General features: G+C 38.9%; 1 protein-coding gene across 7 annotated transcripts in view; it reads left to right on the top strand.

Annotated features, from left to right (window-relative positions):
• Window positions 1-19,966, top strand: part of Nup98 (nucleoporin 98) — a 90,871-nt gene that overhangs the window by 5,565 nt on the left and 65,340 nt on the right. For 4 of the 7 annotated variants that reach the window (XM_013354358.1, XM_013354356.2, XM_026790114.1 and 1 more), the window contains 9 exons: window positions 2,654-2,757; window positions 3,520-3,621; window positions 3,724-3,900; window positions 6,286-6,425; window positions 9,903-10,010; window positions 11,700-11,880; window positions 14,095-14,258; window positions 15,642-15,779; window positions 18,555-18,693. In XM_013354358.1, the coding sequence (XP_013209812.1) occupies window positions 2,682-2,757; window positions 3,520-3,621; window positions 3,724-3,900; window positions 6,286-6,425; window positions 9,903-10,010; window positions 11,700-11,880; window positions 14,095-14,258; window positions 15,642-15,779; window positions 18,555-18,693 (1,225 nt within the window). In that variant the 5' untranslated portion in view covers window positions 2,654-2,681. Of the gene's footprint in view, window positions 1-2,653; window positions 2,758-3,519; window positions 3,622-3,723; window positions 3,901-6,285; window positions 6,426-9,902; window positions 10,011-11,699; window positions 11,881-14,094; window positions 14,259-15,641; window positions 15,780-18,554; window positions 18,694-19,966 lie in introns of those variants that run through there. The other 3 variants (XM_013354359.1, XM_013354357.2, XM_026790113.1) reach the window with 2 other exon arrangements.

The raw sequence follows: 19,966 nt of genomic DNA, 5'->3' as shown, positions 1-19,966 counted from the left end.
CAGGACAGGCTCCAAAGCCACAGAGAAACCCTGTCTCAAAAAACCAAAAAAAACAAAACAAAACAAAACCAGTTAGCTTGTATTTCTTCCAACTGTTCCCTTGTCACTGAAGCCTCCTTATAAAGAGTGAACTTTAATAAGGCACTCTTTTCCATCTTAATTTTCCCCAGAATTAGGACACATAGTTAATGTCCCCTGTGTTGCTTATATGTACCCATTAACTTATTGCCTCTGATCCTGTCCGCACTGAAACAGAAAAGTTCCCAGGGTCTGGGGTGAGTGCTGATATTTCCAGATAAGAAACCTAAGTTCCCAAAGAATCTTAGGAGGAAAATATTTGAGAAAAAAATGAGGTTTCTAGGAATGATCACATTTGTCCCATGTGTCAGAGTAAATGTGACAAAATAAAACCAAAAACTGCGAAGAGGATCATCAGTATTTATGAGAAAGGAGATTGTGCAGCTTGCTCGGTCCCAGGAGTATTCTGTGCTGTCCTGAGGTTCACTGGTCTTTGTCAAGTGAGAATGGTCTCAGAGTACCTTGGATGAGTAGTCACATGCTGATTTAAAACTAGTCCAGCAGGGCGGTGGTGGCACACGCCTGTAATCCCAGCACTCGGGAGGCAGAGGCAGGTGGATCTCTGTGAGTTTGAGGCCAGCCTGGTCTACAAAGGGAGTCCCAGGACAGGCTCCAAAGCTACAGAGAAACCCTGTCTCAAAAAACCAAAATCAAAAATAAATAAATAAATAAATAAATAAAACTAGTCCATACAGCTCATAGTAATAGGGATATGGGAGGGATAAATATGATTAAAGTATGTTACACGGTTATAATTAGTACATAATAATAATGACATATAACAAACATCTCCTAACACTGTTTTATAAATCTAAACTTCCAAGCATTGTGACTAAACCTGTATCCAGAATCAAAAAAATGGAGGTGCCTGGCAAAATCGATATGATAACTGGATAGCACTTGTTTTGGGTTGCACATGGTTCATGTGTCCATGCTGTCCTTGAACTGTTTGTGTTATACAACAGAAGTTTGAAAAAGTGTAGTAGAACATATATAAATAAAATTTACCATTCATTTATTTTTTTCATTTATTTATTTATTATGTATACAATATCCTGCCTGCGTGTATGCGTGCAGGCCAGAAGAGGGCACCAGATCTCATTACAGATGGTTGTGAGCCACCATGTAGTTGCTGGGAATTGAACTCAGGACCTTTGGAAGAGCAGGCAATGCTCTTAACCGCTGAGCCATCTCTCCAGCCCCCTTCATCTATTTTTTTGCTAACCTGTTCACATCTTTTTTTCCTTAATGTAGCTATTCAAATCTTTTGCCTTTTGTGGGGGGTGGGGTGGGGCGTGGCCCCAGCAATCCTGCCTGTTACACTGTTACAAACATTGTACCACCACATCTGGCTAAAGGTAGGGAACTTAAAGAAGATCTCATTACTGAAAAGTAAATGGTGATTACCTGAACCTTTAGCTTTTTGTTTTGTTTTGTTTTGTTTTTGTTTTTATATATAGGGTTTCTCTGTAACTTTGGAACTTGCCCTGTAGACCAGGCTGGCCTCAAACACTCTGATACTTTTTTGCCTTCTAGTGCTGCCTGTGTGAATCTCTAACTTTAAGACTAGTAAGTAGGTACACTTTTTGGTTTTTCCAAGTAGTGGTTTCTCTGTAGCTTTGGAGCCTGTCCTGGACTCTCTCCGTAGACCAGACTGGCCTCAAACTCACAGAGATCCGCCTGCCTCTGGCTCCCGAGTGCTGGGATTAAAGACATGTGCCACCACTGCCCAGCTTTTGGTTTGTTTTTTGACTGCTGCGCTTTCTCTCCAGCCCTTTGCCAGGGAAACATTTCAGATAGGTGGGATAACAGAATATGCTCGTAATTTTTGATGCACATATTGTAAATCTCCTAAGTGGATTATTATCAAAACCTCATAGATTTGAGGTCTTGTTTTTGTTGTTGTTTTGAGACAAGGTCTCATGTAACCTAGACTGATTTTGATAGCTAAAGATTACCTTGAATTTCTGATCCCATTACTTCCCACCTCCAGCCTGCTAAGATTATGGGTGTGTGCCACCACGTCCAGTGCTGGGGAGCAAACCTGCAGCTTCATGTGTACTGTCTATACTGATCTGTATTATGATATTAAAACGTAAGTTAAGTAAAAATTAAAAAAAAAAAAACTGCTCCAGTGAGATGTCTGAGCTTCTGCCAAGCCTGCTGAATTGAGACCTATTTCTGTCCCATCCTCTCGCCTCCATTCATGCCATGTGCTGTGGCATTTGCAGGAGTACATGCACTAAAAGTAAGAAAAGTTTAAATTGCCCAGCAATTCAACACACATACATGAAAAACATTTTAAGGGGATGGTCATTGGTAGGATCAGAAATTCAATCTCACATTATAGTACTAGTTTATTTTAGGAAGTGTGTAGATTAATGAGCATTTCATAGGTTATAACATTATATTTAATTTAATAATTTAATTAATTTATTCATTCAAGGTTTTAGAATATTGAATAAGAGTAGTATGCAGTCATTTTTATGGGCCTAACTAATATTTGTAAAATGGTAGATTTCTTGAAACAAATTACTTTCTGTGGTTTCTCAAAAGTGTAACTTTTCTTTTACAGCTTTCTGAAGCAAACATTTGCTTTGAAGATGTTTAACAAATCATTTGGAACCCCCTTTGGGGGTGGGACAGGGGGCTTTGGCACAACTTCAACATTTGGACAAAGTAAGTTTTGAAAAATAATGAAGGAGGAGAAAATGTCTTAATTTGACTTTTGCTGGTTCAGTTGCTTTGTTTTGAGACTGGTATCACTGTAGCCTGAGCCGACTCACAACTCTTTATGTAGCTCAGTCTTCCAGCTCTCAATTTTCCTGTTTCTGTTTCTCAGGTGTTGGGATTACAGGTATGAGCCACTATGGTAGTTTTGTGTCAATTTGACATAATCTAGAAGTGGATCTGAGAATATCTCTGAAGGATTATTGTGGTTATCTTAATTGATGGGGAGGATCCACCCACTGTAGAGAGCACTGTTCCTGTGCTTCAGGTTGCTCCCCTCCATTGCTTGTGCTTAGCAGATACTCTGCCACTGGACTGCATGCAGCTTGTGATGGTGGAAAGCCAAACCTTTTGACTTAAAATTCATGTTCTTATGAAAATCATAAGATACCTTGGCTTAATTTCTATCCTGTAATTTTATGAAAATTTGAGAAAGACTTCAAACTGTCTTAGTGGTTCTACTTAATGCAGTGCTCTGAAATGTAGCTGGGCAGTGGTGGCGCACTTTAATCCCAGCCTAGGGAATCAGAGGAAGAGAATCTCTAAGGTCAAGGCCAGCTTGGTCTACAGAGTGAGTTCCACTCCTGTCTCCAAAAAACATAAGTAAATAAATAGATAAGCAAATAAATCAAAATAAAGAAATAATGATGATAAAATAAAAAGAAATAATAAAACTATTTTACTCATAGACCCTGGATTTTGCTGTTTCAGATACTGGCTTTGGTACTACTAGTGGAGGAGCATTTGGAACATCTGCATTTGGTTCTAGCAATAATACTGGAGGCTTATTCGGAAATTCACAGACCAAACCAGGTAAGGAATTATGTTTGTACTACATTTGGTTCATATGTAGATGATATAAAACTTGACTTGGTGACTACAAAAACTTGTTTTCTCCCACTTCCATCTCTTCAGGAGGTTTATTTGGTACCAATTCATTCAGCCAGCCAGCAACTTCCACAAGCACTGGTTTTGGGTTTGGAACATCAACAGGAACATCAAATAGTTTGTTTGGAACTGCAAGTACAGGGACCAGTCTTTTCTCATCCCAGAACAATGCATTTGCACAAAATAAGCCAACTGGCTTTGGGAGTAAGTAGGACACCATTCTTAATACTTCTGATAGTTTAATATTTGATTTATTGAATGTGTTCTCTCCTCTTTCCTCTATGTTCACTTATGTCCTGTCCCACCAAGTGGTCAAAACCAGAAAATAGGAGAACCTGAAAATGTATTGAGTTTTGTAGGCAAGAAAAGATGGGAGTAAATATCTCACTCCTTTTTTTTTTGTTTTTCGAGACACGGTTTATCTGTATAACAGTCCTGGGTTTCCTGGAACTTGAGTTATAGACCAGGCTGGCCTTGAATTCACTGAGATCTGCCTGCCTCTGCTTCCCAAGTGCTGGCTGGGATTAAAGGCGTGTACCACCACTGCCCAGTGTAAATATATCTCTTAAAGGACAGGGGACTTAAAGCACCAGTATTTATAATGGATGCAGAGAGAAAGAGATGCCTGACATAGAATATCAAGAGTTCAAGGCCAGCCTGGTCTACAAAGTGAGTTCCAGGAGAGCCAGGAATACATACAGAAACTGTGTCTCAAAAAACCACAGAGGGTGTGTGTGGGGGGGGGTCTGATATTGAACACCCAGACATAGGATGAAAAGCCAGGTCTAGGTAGTATCATTAAAGTTATGATGACAGGATGTCAAGAATGTGTTATGGTCAATAGTGTTGTACTATAAAGACAACTCTGTCCTTCCTTACCTGTGCCTCAAATTTATAACAAAGAGACTGGAGCACTAGGAATGCTTTGATTACCTCTCCATTCCTTGCTCATGGCAGATGTTTTTTGGTTTTTTCGAGACACGGTTTCTCTGTGGTTTTTGGAGCCCGTCCTGGAACTAGCTCTTGTAGACCAGGCTGGTCTCGAACTCACAGAGATCCGCCTGCCTCTGCCTCCCGAGTGCTGGGATTAACGGCGTGCGCCACCACCGCCCAGCCTTGGCAGATGTTTTTTAACTCTTCAAATCCATGTTACCAGGAAGTATGTTTTTAGTGAGTACTTCAAGGCAACCACTAATGTGCCCTATGAGATGATACTGTTTATGGTATAAGAGCTTGAGTGGCTAACTAACCAACTAACTTTAAACTATATATTTAGAGTTAGAGTTGGTTAGAAATGATAGTTTTTTTGCCAATGAGAAGTCAAATTGATCATAATAGTTATTAGTTATCACTTAATGTTAAATACTGGCAGATAAATTTTTCTTGTGTACTGACATTTCTGGCACTGTATGACTTCATATTTTAAGAAACAGACTTGGGGCTGGAGAAAGAGCATTGACTACACTTACAGAGAACCCAGGTTCAGTTGCCAGCATCAACATGGCAGCTCACAACTGTGTAAATCCAGTTCTAGTGGAGCCAACAGTCTTACCCAGACATACATGCAGGCAAAACACCAATGGACATAAAATAGAGAAAGAAATCATTAGAAAAAAAAAAGAAAGGTACTTTAATTTCTTTAAAACAGGTTCTCACATTGTAGCTCTAGCTGACCTGAAACTCACTATGTAGACCGGGCTGGCCTCAAACAGAGATCCATGTGCCTCTGTCTCCCTTCTGAGATTAAAGGCATGGGCCAGTATGCCCTGCTAGGTAGAGTCTGCTATTTCTATTTAGTTTCTTTTTGCATTTTGAAACAAGTGTCTTCTCACTCTGTAGCCTGGGCTAGTCTGGAACTCAATGTGTAACTAGCCCAAGCTGGTGTTGAACTGGAAGCATTTCTAATGTAGCCTCCCAAGTTCTTCTGCTTCCGAATTAGTTTCTGTAAAAGAACCAATAATGCCCTCGGATTTAACATTTCTTTAGGGGAGTCATATTTTATGTTAACCTGTCTGTGATTGCTTCTATAGGACATATGTTCAAAATATTCTCATAATATATGGGTGTATGAATTATAGCTAAACAAACATACTGTGCTGTAATGTCTGTTATGAGATGTTTTTAGGAATAGAGTTTTATTCAGCAATCATTCTTAGTAAGAAAAGGAGAAACGAGATAAAATAATTTCTTTTTTTGTCTTTATACGAACTTCCTACATATGTATCTAAATCCTGGGTTTGGATTAGTTTACCTTGAAAAGTTGTAGCCTGGAAGCAAATGTTGGTATGAAACATTGCTTAAATGAATTTGTTCAGGAGAAATAAAGAATATTTGACAAGCCGGGCGGTGGTGGCGCACGCCTGTAATCCCAGCACTTGGGAGGCAGAGGCAGGCGGATCTCTGTGAGTTCGGGGCCAGCCTGGTCTACAAAGGGAGTTCCAGGACAGGCTCCAAAGCTACAGAGAAACCCTGTCTCGAAAAACCAAAAAAAAAAAAAAAAAAAGAATATTTGACAGTATGAAAGTGCAGCTGCCATTACTCTGCCTTATTTCCAAGGTGTGTTAAAGATTGTTTCTTTCTAATTTATAGATTTTGGAGCAAGTACTAGCAGTGGAGGACTCTTTGGAACTACAAACACCACCTCTAACCCTTTTGGTAGCACATCTGGCTCCCTCTTTGGGCCAAGTAGTTTTACAGCAGCACCTACAGGAACTACCATTAAATTTAATGTATGTATTTTCTTCCAGAATGTTTTTTTTTCCTATTTGTGTATTTCTTTGTAGAATGTATTGTTAGATTGCTCCTATCTCCAGTAATATATATCATAGTTTGGCTTTTTTAAAAAATAAGATTTATTTATTTTTATTTTGTGTATATGAATATTTGTTAAATATGTGAATGTACGCCATGTGCATGCCAGTACCCAGGAAAACTAGAAGGAGGGTATCATGATCTCTTGGAATTGCAATAACAGATGGTTGCAAACCTCCATCTGGTGCTGGTGTAATAGGCACCAAGACTTTGACATAATTAATAGCACTTTCGAGGCACTATTCTGACCCAGAAACCAACACATAGATACCACATTGGTCAGAAACGGAAACAAAGACCTAATCCATCAAAGATTAGGATCCAGGAAAATTCTTAAATTTACTAACCTTCATTTTTTTTTTTTTTGCTTGCTTCTGTAGTTTTTATTTCTTGATAATTCTTCTTGCTAGCTGGAGTGTGTTAACCAGGATGTTGTTTTGTGCATAAAAGACAAAGATCAGTGAGGTTCATGCTGCATGATTTGGGCAAGCGCCTTGTGCAGCCATCAGTGGGCGATACAGACTTTCTGTTCAACTTTAGAGACAGGTAGATCTCTAAATTCGAGGCCAGCCTGGTCTACAAAGTGAGTTCCAGGACAGTCAGAGCTGTTATACAGAGAAACCATGCCTCAAAACACCAGAATAAATAAATGAAGTCTGTGTTTTCTGTTGGAATTACCTAATAAAGAGGAATTTGGTTGCTTGACAAAGAGTAGCAAGTACTCTTGTTTGGTTTTGCAGAGCCATCTCTCCGTTCCCCTGGCCATAGTGGCAGATGCCTTTAAAATAACAGAACTTAGGAGAAAAAGGCAGGCATAGCTCTGTGAATTTGAGGCCAACCTGGTCTACATAGCAAATTCAATACTTTCTAGGGTTGTATGGTAAGACCCTGTCTCGAAACTAGGTTTGTTTTGTCTATTTGGTTTTTTGAGATAGGATTTCTCTATATAATAGTCTTGGCTATTCTGGAACTCATTTTGTAGACCAGGAAGGCCAGAAGAAGGCATTATCCTCTGGAATTGGAATTAGAGCAAGTTGTGAAGCGCCATGTGGGTTCTGGAAATTAAATTGGGTCTTTTGGAAGAACAGTCAGTATTTGTAACTGCTGAGCCATTTCTCTAGTTCTTCACCCTGGAAAAAACAAGAATGTAAAATAGTAGTAATAGTTTTATAGGGCTAGTGAGATGGCTTAGTGTCAAGCCCGATAACTGAGTTTGATCTTTAGAGCTCAATAGTAAAGGAAAAAACTGCAAGTTGTCCTCTGTCCTCCATGCAGGCAAACAGAATAAATAGTAAAAATATTATTTATGATGATTTCATAGTATACAAGAAATGGTATACATGATGATTTTATACTATACAAGAATACATGAATTTAATTTTCCAACCAGTCACGGTGGCACACACCTTTATTGCCAACACTTGGGAGGCAGATGCAGGTGTATCTCTGTGAGTTCGAGTCTAGGTTATTCTACAAAGTGAGTTCCAGGGCAACCAGGGCTGTTAAACAGAGAAACCCAGTCTTAAAAAAATAACAAACAAAATCTAATTTTCCCTTTTTGTTCCCATGGTGAGCATTAAGCCAAAGTCTCATGCGTGGTAAATAAGCAGTATACCAGTGAGCTGAAATTCATCTTCAGTGTGAACCATCATCTGTGTCATGATGTATATTAGAATTATGTTCACTTTAGTCAACTTCGTGTTCAGTGTTAATTATGGTAGCACATACAAAGCAGAATTTCTGAGGCAAGGTCTTGTTGTGTAATCCAGGCTGACTTTGTCCTAACTAGCTCAGACTTGCCTTGAACTCTGCGATCTTGCTTTGACTTTTTAGTGCTAGGTTAACAAGTGTCTGTAAATATTTTCTGTTCTAAAGCAGAATTAGAGTAGCCATCTGTTTATAAGAAATAAAGGGTAATGGACAGACCATAGAAAAACTACTGAAAGTAAGACTTCTTCGTAGAGATATATAGAACAGTCTTTATCTATGAAACAATAAATCCTTGGATGGAATGGAAAAATGGGACAATACAGTGGATGGGAGGGGCAGTGAGCTATGGGCCTTGGAATTGAACCATGGTCTTAAAAGGCATGTTTGGACTATGTAGAACATTGTGGCAGAAAATAAAGCTGGGTGTAGTGACTCACACCATTAATCCTAGCACTCAGGAGGTAGAGTTGTCTCAAGTTCAAGTCCAGTCTGGTTAATTCCAGGACAGCCAGAGTTACATAGAGATCCTGTCTCTAAATGAATTAATAAATGAATGAAAAATAAAAAGGAGAAATTGAAGGACAGATGATACTGCTTAAAGATTTAAGTATAATGCAGGCGGATCTCTGTGAGTTCGAGACCAGCCTGGTCTACAAGAGCTAGTTCCAGGTCAGCCTCCAAAACCACAGAGAAACCCTGCCTCGAAAAACCAAAAAAAAAAAAAAAGATTTAAGTATATATACTTTTTGGGGGGTAAATTGGGCAAAACCATCTATAAGAATATATTACCTGTATTTTGCCATGTAATTGGATATTGAATTGAGAGACTAATACTTAAGTTTGTGGTAAATTTGTTACCAAGATTGATTTATTCAGGACTGGAGAGATGGCTTAGTAGTTAAGAGTACTTGATATTCTTCCAGAGGACTGGAATTGGGGAGTTTCCAGTACCTGTATCGATTGGCTTAGCACCGTCTGTTACTCTTAACAATGTCTCTGGCCTCTATGCACTCACATGTACATATCTACATGTAGACACACAGCGAAACATAATTAAAATACATAATTAAACATAATTAAAATATTAAAATTAATATTTAAAAATGAAGATTAGTTTATTCAGATAACTGTGATGTAGGGGAAAGATCAGAAATGTTGCCCTATATTTTAATCAAGCATCCTTAAAAACAATTTGGTTTTGCCATGAGGGTCTTACTGTCATGCCCAGGCTGGTCTTGAATTCCTGGTCTCAAATGATCCTGCTTCAACTTTCAAAATATTTCAGACTATAGGTTTGTGCCACTATGCCTAGCTCCATCTTTTAGTTTGCTTAAGACAAGATCTCACTGTCTAGCCCACCCAGGTTGGTTTAGTATTCACGGCTTCCTCTGGAGTTCTGGGGTAGTAGGTATGGGCCATCATGCCCTCCTAAATAGTGTTTTTTAAGTGGATGGGCAGACATGTTTCATGGGGATTTAATTAAACCCAAGCCTTTGTGAATGTTAGGCAGGCATTCACCACTGAGAGTATCCAGCCCTTGGCCCTGTCTTGTTACATAAAAAGAAATAGGGTATTGTTTTAAAGTTCAATGGGTGTAAAAAATGTGTCTGTGAGAGTTGGATTTAGAAACTTGGACTTAGAGAAAAAAGCTTGAACTTAGAAATGTCCTTTGTCTTCCTTTGCAGCCTCCCACTGGTACAGATACTATGGTCAAAGCTGGAGTTAGCACTAACATCAGTACCAAGCACCAGTGTATTACTGCTATGAAAGAATATGAAAGCAAGTCACTAGAGGTCAGTAAAATGAAGTACAAAAAAAATGAGCTTAATACTTTGATAATATATATTAAAAAACTTCAAATATATGTGATTCTTTTTAAGATTTATGTGGTTCAAATTGATTATGAGTAAAAGCTTTTCATTAATCAAGGTATTTTTCAAGATTATGTATTATGAATATTTTTATTTTAGGCTCAGATATTCTCTGCCTATATACAGGTCTTCTGTCTTGTATTCGATTCTGGTTAAATTTTTTTGTTGTTGTTGTTCCTTTTGGGTTTTTTTTTTTTTTTTTTTTTCCTTTTGGTTTTTTTTTTTTTTTTTTTTTTGGTTTTTCGAGACAGGGTTTCTGTGTGGCTTTGGAGCCTGACCTGGAACTAGCTCTGTAGACCAGGCTGGTCTCGAACTCACAGAGATCCGCCTGCCTCTGCCTCCCGAGTGCTGGGATTAAAGGCGTGTGCCACCACCGCCCGGCTTCCTTTTGTCCGGCTTCCTTTTGGTTTTTTGAGACAGGCTTTGGACTCTCTCTGTTGACCGGGCTGGCCTTGAACTCTCAGAGATCTGCCTGTCTCTGCTTCCTGAGTACTGGGATTAAAGGCATTGCCACCACCTTTATATCTATTGGTCTGGATAGATATTTACATTTCAGTGAGAATACATATGTGTGCAGTGCATACCTGAGTTTTTAGTTAATTTATTCAGAGTCCTAATTATCTGGCTTAATAAGATTTTTATTAAGTGGAAGGATCAAGTGATAGCATAGAAATAAAAACAATGATAGGCATCCTCCTGAATATTAACCTTCATCAGGCGATGAAAGGAGACAGAGACCCACATTGGAGTACCAGACAGAAATCTCAAGGTCCAAATCAGGAGCAGAAGGAGAGAGAGCACGAGCAAGGAACTCAGGACCGCGAGGGGTACACCCACACACTGAGACAATGGGAATGTTCTATCGGGAACTCACCAAGGCCAGCTGGCCTGGGTCTGAAAAAGCATGGGATAAAACCAGACTTGCTGAACATAGCAGACAATGAGGACTACTGAGAACTCAAGAACAATGGCAATTGGTTTTGGATCCTACTGCATGTACTTGCTTTGGGGGAGCCTAGGCAGTTTGGATGCTCACCTTACTAAACCTGGATGGAGGTGGGCGGTCCTTGGACTTCCCACAGGTCAGGGAACCCTGATTGCTCTGACAAGGGAGGGGGACTTGATTGGGGGATGGGAAGGGAAATGGGAGGCGGTGGCGGGGAGGAGGCAGAAATCCTTAATAAATAAATAAATTTAAAAAAAATAAAATAAAAAATAAAAACAATGAATAGCAAAAAAAGCAGTAGCTACCATCCCAGTACCCTTGTTTCTGCCCCTCATCATAATACTCTTTTGGTTTTTCAAGACAGGGTTTCTCTGTAGCTTTGGAGCCTATCCTGGAACTAGCTCTTGTAGACTAAGCTGGTCTCGAACTCACAGAGATCTGCTTGCCTCTGCCCCCAAGTGCTGGGATTAAAGGTGTGTACCACCGCTGCCTGGCCCTTAATTGCTATCTTGATTGCCCAATTTTTGCTGTTTTATATAGATCGATACTTACTTTGTACTTCAATATTACCCTTTATCAGTGATGTTACTCTGTAACAGAATGTTGTACAGTCTCTTCTAAGTTATTTTTTTGCCATATTTTATGTTTGGTGTTTTATCCTTCAGGAACTTCGTTTGGAGGATTATCAGGCTAACCGGAAAGGCCCACAGAACCAAGTGGGAGCAGGTACCACAACTGGCTTATTTGGGTCTTCTCCAGCAACTTCCAGTGCAACAGGACTCTTCAGCTCCTCCACCACTAATTCAGGCTTTTCATATGGTCAGAATAAAACTGCCTTTGGAACTAGTAAGCACTTTATTGTATCATAAAAAAGAATGGTCAAATAGAAGTAAATCATGACTCACTTCATTAGTCATGGAAAAAAATAGAGATAATTATGAGTAGGGAAAGACAGTTAAAAGTGAAGATGGCACTGGGCAGTGGTTTACACCTTTAATCCCAGCACTCAGGAGGCAGAAGCATTCTGGTCTACAGAGTGAGTTCCAGACAGACTCCAAAGCTACACAGAAAAACAAGCAAACAAAGAAAATGAAAGTGGCTAAGGAATCCTTATTTCAGTAGGTGATATTTGACTAATAAGCTACCTAAAAAAGGTAAAAGAACTGGTTGTATGTATTTTTAGGAAAAATCTAACTTGAAGCTATGAACCTCAAAACTCTGAGGTTTTAGAGGCTTCTTTTGCAGCAGGGTCTCACTCTAACTTAAGTTGACCTCGAAGTCCTTCTGCTTCAGCCCTTCAGATGACTGGGATTACAGGTATGAGCTACCAAGCCCAGCAAAACTCAAAGTTTTTACCAAAGAGGTGAGAGGGTTGTTGAATTCTAGGTACACAGTAGGGCTATGTGAGTGGATCAGAGCTTGGCTTTTTTGAGACAGTCTTGCTATGTAAACTTGGCTGGCCTGGAACTTGCTCCATAGGCCAAAGTAGCCTTCTTGGATTTAAGGCATTCCTGCCTCTGCCTCCCAAATGCTGGACTTGTAGGCTTGTGTGCCTCATCCTATAAGACATGACTTTCTATTTGCTTGGGAAACATTAAAGGTTCATTTTGAAAGAGAAGTCATTTGATTGTGCATGGGGGATCATTCTGAGGACTGCTGCTATTTTGAGAAGTAGTACATCAAGTGCTGGGCACATGGTACCCACCTGTGGTCCCCACACTTAGAGACTGAGGCAGAGAGCCCTGAGTTCTAGGTCAACCTGATTTATAGAGCAAGTTCTGGGACAGCTGGGCACACACAGGAATCCTGTCTCGAAAAACAAAAAAGCAAAAAGCTGTAGTACTTTGAACATGAAAGAGCTGGCACCGGTAGTATATCTCAAGCATATATAGACCCTGTTTTCAGTCCCCAGCAGTCCATGAGTCAGATTCTAAACCCTGATTAGGTAACTGGATTGATTCAGTAGATGTGAAAGCATTTAGGGTAATGACTAAGTTACTTGATAAAAATAACTACTTTTGCAAAAGTTACAATACAAAGCTTACATTGTAGCTGTTTGGGTAGTTCATGCTTGTTAATTACATAATTTAGGAGGTAAAGATCAAGAATTCAAGATTATCCTTAGCTACATAGCCAAGGATGAGGTCACCCTGTTAAGAACTAAAACAAACCACAGATCTCTTCTTGCCTGGATTTCTCCCTTAGCCACAAGTTTATCTCTGTAAAAACAAATAAAAGTTAGGTTTCCATAGCTTTCTACAGATAAGTATACACAAATATTGTATTTATCTAATTTACATCTAACATTCTTTTTAACCTTAGTATTTCTGACTTAGCAGATTTATCTATCTATCTGTCTATCTATCTATTTATTTTTTGGTTTTTCGAGACAGATTTTTCTCTGTAGCTTTGGAGCCTGTCTTGTAGACCAGGCTGGCCTCAAACTCACAGAGATCCATCTGCCTCTTCCTCCCGAGTGCTGGGATTAAAGGTGTGTGCCACTACCGCCTGGCCAGATTTATTCATTTTGTTTTGTTTTCAGTTTTTTTGAGACAGGTTTCTCTTTGTATACTTGGCTATCCTGGAACTCACTGTGTAGACCACGCTGGCCTTGAAATCACAGAGACATTGCCTCTGCCTGTGTCTCTGTCTCCTGAGAGCTGGGATTAAAAGGGTTTGCCACTACGCTCAATGAACACAGTGCTGTATATAAACAACTAGGCTGAATATACTGATATGAAGAAAATGCCTCATTCTGTCAAGATTAATTTAAACATAGATTATTTTTCCTTATCAAAAAGAAGAAAATTTGGGTTTACAAAGTTGGGTTTAGTCTTACTAGAATTCTTGATTGAGGTATTATAGAAAGGAAGTTTTAATATAATATGATGTAGAGCCAACTGAAGATAGAAAATGAAGGCTATTTGGTAAGGAATGAATATAGACTAATTTAGATAGCAATAATTAAAGCTCAGACGATTTTGCTGAATTACTTGTTTGAGAGTTCCAATTTTTTTATTATTTTTTTGTTTGTTTCTTTTTTCTTTTTTTTCCTGAAAGGCACAACTGGATTTGGAACAAATCCAGGTGGTCTCTTTGGCCAACAGAATCAACAGACTACCAGTCTCTTCAGCAAACCATTTGGCCAGGCTACAACCACCCCGAATACTGGCTTTTCCTTTGGTAATACTAGTACCCTTGGACAGCCGAGCACCAATACTATGGTAAGGCCTTGGTTAACTCCAGATCTTACTGTTAATCTAAATAATAGCCTAGTAATCATGTTCAGCTTCTAAGTGCTGTTCTTTAGAGCTGGGGAGGACAAGAAATCTGTCAGTAATGAAGACCTAGATTTTGTCTTGATCTTTACTCTGCTTATTGAAGGTTCGTTGAATGAGTCATTTATTCTTTCTGACCATAGTTTTCTTATCACTAAGAGCTTAGTGGGCTGCAGGTTGCTATCTTGAGGCTTGTGACATTAATGATTGTTCCAGAGGGAGTTAGAGAGAGATAATGAGAAAGGGGAGTGTATGTATCATCGAAATATATTGTCTATGTGGATGAGATTGTTAAAACTATAGTAAGTACAGACTGCTTATTGACATTATAAAGGCAAAAGTATAGAACTGGGCATCCTGTAATCTCAGTGCTTGGGAAGAAAATCCAGAGTTCAAGGATAGCATTGATTATGTATCCAGTTCAAGGCCAGTCTAGAGTGTAGAAGATTAATCTCAAAAATTAAATGAGGTGTATGAATATAATTGAGAATAATCAAAGCAATTCTCACATTTAAAAACAGCTGATTTATTTTTCAACAAGAGTACTACAACTGATTATCCATTTGCAAAAGAATGAGGTTAAATCCTTTATATTATTAATAGGGCTGGAGAAATGGCTCAGAGGTAAAGAGCACTGGCTGTCTGCTCTTCCAGAGGTCCTGAATTTAATTCCCAGCAACCACATGGTGGCTTACCATCTAAAGTGAGATCTGGTGCCCTCTTCTGGTGCGCAGGCATACATGCAGGCAGAACACTGTATACATAATAAACAAACAAATCTTAAAAAAAGTCCCTTATCATTAATAGCCAGAGTTTACTAAGTAGATAAAATACTTAGAATTACAAATCTTGTGGTTGTGTTTTGTTTATGACCCAGGGTCTCACTGTGCTCAGGCTCACCTGAAACTCTTGGTCCTCTTCCTTTGGCCTCAGACATGATGGGATTATAGGTATGAATTATGTCCAGTTTATAAAGCATTAGAAGAAAATTGGATTTTTTGTTGCTTGTTTTGATAGCATAGTCTTGATATATAGCTTAGATTATCCTGGACTCTCTTAGAGCAAAAGAATCCATAGAAAGTCTTAGTACATGCCCAGCATCTGAAGTTCATTATTCTGGAAACAGGAATTTAGGTTATGAAGATGAATTTACAGTAATACCTCTTTATGCTGTTTTGGGAAGGTTAGCTTATTCTTGCTTCTCAGAGTTGTCGTAAAGAAATATTCCAAGAATTTTGTGTTTATCACACATGCTTTTATAAACCACTTATCTGAGACTTTAAAGAAAGCTATTACAAACTTCATTTTAATCTAGATTACCCTTTCCAGGGCCTATTTGGAGTAACCCAAGCCTCACAGCCAGGAGGTCTTTTTGGAACGGCTACAAACACCAGCACTGGGACAGCATTTGGAACAGGAACAGGTCTCTTTGGGCAGCCCAGTACTGGATTTGGTGCAGTTGGTTCGGTAGGTCTGGACAGTTGACTGTAATTTGAAGTTTTTAAATGAATGTATAAAACAGATTATTGTCTTCCTAGAATTTAATATCTATTTTTTTTCATTTTCCCTCTATAATTTTAAATTTATTATTTTTTTTTAATGTACATATGCCTCAGCCACATTGCACACATGGCTCTCGGAAACCACTGTGGAAGCCAGGCGGTGGTGGCAGCAAACAAACACCTTTGATCCTAGCACTTGGGAGGCAAAGGCAGGCGGATCTCTGAGTTTGAGGCTATCCTGGTCTGCAGAGTGAGTTCCAGGACAACCAGAGCTGTTATAGAGAAACCCTGTCTTGAAAAACCAAAAGGGGTTGGGAGAGGAGAGGGGGGAGAGAGTGAAAAGCTACTTGTTGGGAGTCCAATCTCTGTTGCTGTATGGGTTCCAAGGATCAAACTTAGATCAGGTCAGGCTTGATGACAAGAACCTTTACTTACTAGCCGTTTACCAACTCATATCTTAGTCTTTCTTTTAGGGTCTCAAGTAGCTCAGAGTGGCTGTAACTTCTGTGTAGCCAAGGATAACCTTGAACAGCTCCTGCTGCTACTTTTTTGTGCTAGGATTCAGGCATGTACTACTCATGAGTAGTTTGCCTAAACTACTAGTTTTCATGTTTTCAGTTTCCAGGTGCTAGGATCGCAAATGTTTGCCGTCATACCTGGTTTCATGAAGTTTTGGGGTCAAAACCGTGGGCTTCATGCATTCCAGAAAAGCATTGTAGCAACTAAGGACTGCCTCCTCAGTTCCTGTCTTGTCTCGGTGGTGTGTGCTTTATTTACTTCTCTTTGAAAGTACTGTTACTTGCTGGAGAGATAGATGGCTCAGCGGTTAAGAGCACTGGCTGCTCTAACTGAGGACCTGGATATGACTTCTAGTACCCACGTGACATCTTGCTTCTGCCTTCTATAGTCAGTAGGGATACACATGGTACACAGACATATATGTAGACAAAACATCCATACACATTAAAAGGAAAGAGAAAGAAATAGTTATAGTTTGCCAGTTTAATTTTAATTTTTAAATAAGGAGTAAAGCTGCTCTTTTTATGTTTTTGTTTTTTCGAGACAGGGTTTCTTCATGTAACTCTTACTGTCCTGAAATTCACTCTGGAGACCAGGCTGGCCTTGAAAGATTAACCTGCCTCTGCCTTTTGAATGCTGGGATTAAAGGCTTGTGCCACCACTATACCCTGCTTGTTTTTATTGTGTACAACATAGTCTTTTTGTGTGTTTGTTTTATACTTAATATCTTTTTCATTTAGATGATTTAAATCAGATTTTCTTGTTTTTTTGTTTGCTTTTTCATGACGGAGTTTCTCTGGAGCTTTGGAACCTGTCCTGGAACTCTTATCTGTAGTACAGACTGGCCTTGAACTCACCGATATCCACCTGTGTTTGCGTCTTGTGTTAAAAGCTATGCACGACCACCTCCCGGCTTCAGATATATTTATTTATTTATTTATTTATTTATTCGTTTGTTTGTTTATTTTTAGTGACAGAATTTACTAAGTAGTGCTGGCAAGTATGAACCTTCCTATAAAGATCAGAGTGACCTCAAACTTAGAGCGATCTGCTTCCTCCTACTTGAAAAGTGTTGAGATTGAAGGCTTGTACCACATGTCCAGCCCAAATCAGATAATTCTAGTTTTCTTTTTTGTGTTTTGAGGGATAAACTAGTGCGGTATTTGGAAATTAAATGCTTTTGGAGTTGATAAAGTTGCTAGACTTATAGAGATTCTAATGCTGTGGGAGGTGTAACTCGGTTATTTACCTTATTGAATAAGTTGTCAGACATAGCTGAGACAAGCTTGAAAGTTTGAGTCCAGCCTTGGCTACAGAGAGTTCAAGGCCAGCCTCAAGCAAATTAGGGGATGAGGATGTATCTCAGTATTAGAATGCTGCATTCATACACAAGGTTTTGGGTTCAGTTTCCAGTACTACAAAGTATTTTCTCTCTTTACATTTTTTCTCTCTCCATCTTTACTTTTCCTTCTCTCTTGTGTCTTAAAGAAGCCTGGTCTTCCTTCTGGCTCAGTTTTCCAAATGCTGGTTTCACAGGCCTGTACTTCCCTACCCGGCCAATGAAAAAATTTGATTGCCATGTTATTTTTTTCTTTGACTCACTGAAATACTGTTTGCTAAGGTGTTAATTTTTTGTGTTAGCAGCTTGTGCTTATAATCCTGCTCAGATTATTATCTTCTGATTTATCTGTCTTAACTTTTCATAAGTTAAAACTTTTTCTTCCATTATACACATAATTAGAGTAACTCATTTGCATCCTTTTATTTTTTGGTTTTTCGAGACAGGGTTTCTCTGTGGCTTTGGAGCTTGTCCTGGCACTAGCTCTGTAGACCAGGCTGGTCTCGAACTCACAGAGATCCGCCTGCCTCTGCCTCCCGAGTGCTGGGATTAAAGGCGTGCGCCACCATCGCCCGGCTGCATCCTTTTATTACTGTAAATTATGTGTATTGTGTGTTGGCATGTGGGTATGACATCTGAATGAGTTACCTGTGGAGGTCAGAAGTATAGGATCCTGTGAAATTAGATTACAGGCAGTTTTGAGCCACCTGATATAGTGACAGGTGGTTATAGCCATCTGATGTGGGTGCTGGGAATCAAGCTCAGGTTCTCTGGTAAGAACAGTACCTGCTCTTAATTGTTTAGCTATCTCTTTAGCCTGCTTAGTTTTGCTTTGTTATATCTTTATATTATTTTAATTTTTCTGTATTATTTTCTTTTTAGACCCTGTTTGGCAATAACAAGCTTACAACTTTTGGAACCAGCACAACCAGTGCTCCTTCCTTTGGTACAACGAGTGGCGGGCTCTTCGGTAACAAACCAACCCTGACTTTAGGAACCAATACAAACACTTCCAATTTTGGTACATATAAAATGCAGGTTTGGCTCTCTTAAAGTTACACTGACTATACCACACATCATTCTCCTGACTCATATGATTGGAAATGTTTAAAAATTCTCAGGTAAGCAGAAGGAAAGATGTTCTCACATCATGGTACATGATATGAGATATTTAGTATAGACAAAGTGGTTTTCATTTTGTCTGGATTGCTTCACCAGTAGCTGAAAAAGTGTATGTGAGCCTCATTTGTCTGAAGGAACTGTTCTGTTCAGGTAGGTTTCAAAGGTGGGAGAGTAGTGTGCAAACAGAGATTGGTGATTTCTTTGTGAAAGTCAAAGCTTTGCTGAGTTGGAGGATGACTGGCAGTTTGGAGTGTAACACCATGCCTGTAACACCAGAACTTACATGGAGCAGAATGGCTAGACCATCCTAAGGCACAGAATGAGACTTGTTTCAAAAAGAGCAACAACAAAATTATTCTTAGGTTTTGAGTGCCTCTTTCTTGCTTAAAAATGAAAATAAAAATAAGATTGAGCAAATTATTTTAAAAAGAAACTTTAATCTTTTTGGATATGTTAGAAATATTTAAACCAGTTTAAATGAAGCATCATGTTTTAGCTTTATCCATACATGATTATATTTTCAGGCATTCAGCATAGTTTAAGGTGTACAAAGTTAATTTTAATGACAAGTTCAGATATTTGTTGAACATTTTGCTTGCTATAGTCCTCATAAAGTACTGCTTGATTCTTCTGGGAAGTTGTGTGCAAAATGCTGCAATTGGCAGTGGTCTGGTAGTTAGAACTTTCTTCAGAGAACTCTTGTGTCTTTCTGTTTTTCTTTGTTTTTCATTTGGCTAGATAGAATACAGGGCCTTGTAGTCTAGACAAGCTCTCTACCAAATTCAGTGAGTTTTATATGTTCATGTAATCTACTAAGAAAAGACTATTTTAAGCACACATCAAAAGGTTAATGTATTCACAAAAGTGTAAACTGAAGAATTCATGTAAGATGTGTGTGCCTTGTTTTTAGACTCAGATACTTGATTTTTGTAACTCTTTTTACTCAGGTTGTTCACTCGTTGCTAGTATTAACTGTAATTCCACACAATTCCTTTTGAAAGAACAGCTTTGAGGTAGTGGACCTGGTTAGAGTGTGGCTTCTGTATTTGTTTTCTGTCCTTAAAACCAATGGGGTAAAAATACGTCAGTGTTTCTCTGTGACCTTCCCTCCCTTTTTTATTATTTTTTTATTTTTTAATTTATTTATTTATTTATTTATTTATTCGTTTGTT

This window comes from Microtus ochrogaster, unplaced genomic scaffold (genome assembly GCF_000317375.1).
Source record: "Microtus ochrogaster isolate Prairie Vole_2 unplaced genomic scaffold, MicOch1.0 UNK41, whole genome shotgun sequence".
Taxonomy (NCBI): domain Eukaryota; kingdom Metazoa; phylum Chordata; class Mammalia; order Rodentia; family Cricetidae; genus Microtus; species Microtus ochrogaster.
The sequence above is the reverse complement of the archived record's forward strand: the minus strand, read 5'-3'. Positions and strand labels throughout refer to the sequence as shown.